General features: G+C 41.6%; 1 protein-coding gene across 1 annotated transcript; it reads right to left on the bottom strand.

Annotated features, from left to right (window-relative positions):
• Positions 1-788: 788 nt before the first annotated feature.
• ARL14EPL (ADP ribosylation factor like GTPase 14 effector protein like) lies at positions 789-3,068 on the bottom strand. The gene is made up of 3 exons (XM_062019522.1): positions 2,958-3,068; positions 1,342-1,481; positions 789-1,011 (listed from the first exon to the last, which is right to left on the bottom strand). Exons 1-3 carry the CDS (start codon positions 3,066-3,068, stop codon positions 789-791), a joined length of 474 nt encoding a protein of 157 aa, XP_061875506.1.
• Between the last annotated feature and the right edge of the window lie 1,643 nt (positions 3,069-4,711).

The raw sequence follows: 4,711 nt of genomic DNA, 5'->3' as shown, positions 1-4,711 counted from the left end.
CCCATTATGGATGAGAACACCTACCTCATAAGAAGACTGTTACAATATTTGAAATCTGTCACGTCTTCCATGAAGAGGAAACTTCTGGAACTGAAGAGACTTTTCTGTCAAAAGCCATAAATATCCAGTCCATGTAGCTATAAAATTAATGATTGATCCAGGTTGAGTGTGCCATGTGCTAAAAAAAGAGAAAAGAAATGCTGACAGAGCATGTCTTCAGTCTTTTAGCCTGGGCAGCAAGAAAGAATTGCAGAGCTGTTTCCACTCTCCTCTGCTTTATATATGGAGAGACACAGAAAACAATGACCTAGTTTCAAAGAACAGAGTTATCTCAAATGAATCATGCCTCATCTGTACCAGACATGAATGCATCAGAAGGAAAAGACACTTGAACAAGTACTCACAAAAGAAAGAGCTGTGTCACACATCTCAGTAAATGAACAAGCAGAGAAATCAACAAGAAAAATAACTCATTACAATTAATGTGGTTCAGCTTCCCAAGATAAGAAAATTGTCTTCCCAGAGCAGTCCAGACACCTTCAGTTTTAGAAAGCCAGGATTTAGAGGGGAGTGACTAGATGCCCTAGTAAAGCTCATGGGAATGAGGAAGCATGAAATACATATTTTTACTTCACAGGGAAGTTTAAAGTCTGCTAGGTTAGCAGCAATAAAGAAGCACAAGTACCACTGCCAAGCATTTCACTGGAGAATTCATAAAGCCAAGATTTACTTTAATGACTGTGAATAAAGTTTTTGCGCCTGATGAAAGTTCTTCTATCAGAATGAAATCAATCAGGGACAAAAAATGGCAACATGCTGATCACATTCCCAGCTTCAGTCTCAATTGTATCATAAACCCATTTCCTGTTGCAGCGACATTCTGGTCCACATTTGGTTGAATTGCATTTGGAGCAAGGATAGAAGCAACCCAGGCAGTTTTTTTCCAGGCAATCACACAAATCGATGTTATTACAGAGCAGCCTGCCATGTTTGTCATATTTCCTTGTAGTTCTGTAAAAGAAAAGAAAACATGATTCTCAGAGAATGCTCTAACATGTTTGAAGACTAAACCAAAGAAATGTGTAAAGCATCTGTCCAGGAACAAATATTTCCTCTTTAACAACCACACAACATAACAAAAATACCAGCACTATATCCCAATTGCAACAGCCACTGTTATTAAAAATGAAAGTGTGGCAAAGAAGTAAATTAAAAGTTTGCTTTCCCAGCACAGCTTTCATGTGTAATTAGAAATCTCTCTGCAAAATATTAACACTTCTATTAATTTAATTTATATTCAGCAAACCAGCAATTCTTTAGGTGATAAATTACATATCTTACTTGGGCTTACAAAAATTTTTTTGTCCCATCTGTGACACGCATGCTTTCTTTTTCAGCTCTCTAGTTTCAGGATTGAAGTCAGCTACCTGGGGTCCTGGATTTTGGAAGGCTAAGCATTTTAATTGTTTTTCGAGTTTTTGCTATAAATAAACAACAGAAAGTTTATAGTTAGTACAACTGGGACAAATATTTATTAGCTGCCAAATATCCTCACTGGCTTTCAAATGGCATATAAAGTCAATAGTCTTGACAATACAGATAGGAAAACAAAGCAAAACTCAACCTAAATTAAGATTGCATTGTTTGGAATGTTTGCTTATCCAGCTGTTAATTGCATATTCCTTTGAATGACTGCATCCTGACAGGAGAGGGTACAAGCATGACTGAATACATGACTGGTACAGTGGCATGGAGTTTGAATGTTGTCTTGAGAGAGGTAGAATCATGTCTTTTATCCTTCAGCTTTGTTTAGAATGTAAGACTATGGTTATAAGCATTGCAACTGGATTCTTCACTGTTGTCCCAGATGTCAGTCTGGAGGCAAAAGAAATATCTGGAGGAGCAAGTCATGCAGGAAGTGAGCACTTGCACAAGTGAGGAATATGAAAAAAGCACAGGCAAAAATAAAGACACTTAACTTAGCACAAGTTTTGAGAAGTGGGAAGGACCGTTTTCATGCCTGTGTTAGGAAATACATGTTTGCAGTTAGCTAAAACAGATGAACTTTAGAGGTTTAAAACATCAGCTCTGTGTATTGCCATTCCATGTAGCCCATGTATGTTAACAGTCACATCTAAAGCCAGTGCAAGGCCATTATGGACATTGTGTTGAGCATTTTATTTTTGGACAGTGGTTGTGTGCATTGAATATACACTTGTCATTCATTATGCAAAGGCACAAATGTACACACAATTTTTTCTTTTCTTAGGTGACTTGCAGCCCCTCAGCTTCCCTATCATTCTTTTCAAAGCCCACTTGTTTCTACAAGCAAGTGCTGCTGCCTTTGCTTCTCATGGGGAAAGCAGTGGCAGGTCAGTCCAATCTGCTTTACACAGTGATTTGTAAATATCCTTGCATCTGAGTGCACTTATTTACAAGGTGGTGGATGCTGTGCATCTTCAGTTGCATACTCCTGAAATCCCACAAGGTGCTCTCATGCACATAAATTCTGCTTTTGAGTCTGGGCTAGATTTTCAATGGAGAAAACATGCTTCAGCATCATCATTGCCCATGATCATAAATTACACCATTTCAGGTTGGAAGCATGTAATTAAAAAATGGAGATAGGTTTCCCTCCAAAAGGGGACATGATTTAGTGGTGGGCTTGGTGATGTTTGGTCAGTAGTTAGACTTGATGATCTAAAAGTCCTTTCCAACCAAAATAATTCCATGATTATACGACTCCATGATCTTATACTCTACTTACGATTACTTACTATTTTTCACTACTTAACTATTTTATTTGAGCTCCGAAGTGCTCACAGCCCTCAACTCAGTTCACTGTTGTTATTACTGATATTTCCCTGTTGACTCCAGCTTTTCATTTTTATAATTATGGAAGAAATAGAAGGCAATGGTAAGTATCTTGATAATAAAACAATACTGGAAAATCATACCATTTGTTTTTGTGATATTGAGTCATCCTTAGCAGAAGTGACATTTCCTTTTACAAGTGCTTCCTGGGCAGAACTGCTTTTCTCGCAGAGTCCTTCCACTTGATCACTCATTTGACAACCTTTGTGAAATACATACATACATATGTGTTAGACATACACAGAAGTGTGAGATCCACACTTTAAGTACAGGTTTTAAGGTCAGATGGTGATATCTATACTAGGCTTTTATGTATTCCTAAGCAACAGCATGTGCTGAACAAAACATGGCTCACTATCAGCCTCGATTTTAAAACAGTATTAATCCAAGTAACATAAGTAAAAGCTGTATCACCAAAGCCACTCTAGTACCATTCGTTAAGCAAACCTCAGGAAGTCTCGAATGTTTAAATAACACAGACATTGAAAGCCATGCCATCTTCTCTGGGTCTGTGACCGACACTACCCCTGAAAAGGCGAGAAGCGGTATTCTCGCAAGAGTCGCGAAACCATCGGCGGTGCACGGTGGAGATGAAGTCAGGGGAGCACAGGAGCCGCCTGCGCTGTCACCAGTAGGTGACACTGTTGTCCCAGACCCGCTCCTTTTGCAGCGCTCCACAAAAGAGCGGCCGTGTAGAGCAGGGAGCAGCACGGGCCTGGGCGTGTTATCTGACGTTATTCGTAAGACACTCAAAGCGTGTGTGCAGAGCTGTGTCTCAACAACCTTGTTATTCCTTCTATGTTCACGATTTTCTTCCTGAAGACTTCAGTCAATGGAGCAAAATTAAACTGTTTGGCTGTGAAACCTCAGCCTTTAGCTTTGCAAAGGAGTTTATGTATAAGTAGAATGTGTAAACTTTCAGGTTTAAGACCAAAAAAGTGCATTGCTCACTGTTAAGAAAGCACCTAGAGAGGACTGTGGGTTCTGTGAGTCTGTCCTACAAATGCCATTCATCACCTTTCTTCCATAGCACAGAAATGGTGGTGGTAACTATTCAGGATGAATGTTAGCTACTTGTTTTTAGTCATCTTGTGAAACTACTTACTTAAAACTTGTAATGCAATATATGCAGTTCCAGTGCTTCTGACTTTAACCCTAAACGTCACCAGAAATATTTAAGCTTTTTTACAGTCCCACCAACTGACCCCCAAGTGCTGTCCAGTTTCTGCCCATTGGTCCCTGGCAGGTTACCCTTGACTTCAGGATTGTTGCCCAAACCATGTCCCTTAGAAGATCTTCATTTTACCACTGTCAAAAGGCCAGCACCTCTCAGAGAGAAGCAGGAAAGGAATACAGGCCTTTGGTTCTGTTCTGGTTTAGCAAGGAGCAGCTTTTGCTTTGCAACAGGGGGAGCGGGTTGCAGTGAAGACCCGGTAAAGAGTTTGCGGACTCTCCCCCGGCTCCTGGGTTCACACCCACCTCCGGCCCGGCTGGGCCAATCTGGCGCCTCTGCCATCACTATTTAGGGGACGGGAATTTGAAGTGCTGGCAGGAGGTGTAAGAGTGATACAAGATGGAGGTGACCACACGGACCCTTCAGCCAGAGAAGGAGGAAGGAAGGAGAAGCAATAGACCAGAGACCCCTCTGCAAGCCGTGGCGAGAATGCAGCTGTACCCCTGCAACCCATGGAGACCCATGGCAGGGCTGAGAGTTACCAGCAGCTCCGTGTGAGTGAGCCCGGACGGGCGAGGGACTGTGTGGGGAGACGGCCATGGCCCAGGCCGTGCTGGAGAGCCTGCGGGCTGCAGAGCAGCCCCACACGAGAGGCAGAGAGGA

Source organism: Colius striatus, chromosome Z (assembly GCF_028858725.1).
Source record: "Colius striatus isolate bColStr4 chromosome Z, bColStr4.1.hap1, whole genome shotgun sequence".
NCBI lineage: Eukaryota > Metazoa > Chordata > Aves > Coliiformes > Coliidae > Colius > Colius striatus.
The sequence above is the reverse complement of the archived record's forward strand: the minus strand, read 5'-3'. Positions and strand labels throughout refer to the sequence as shown.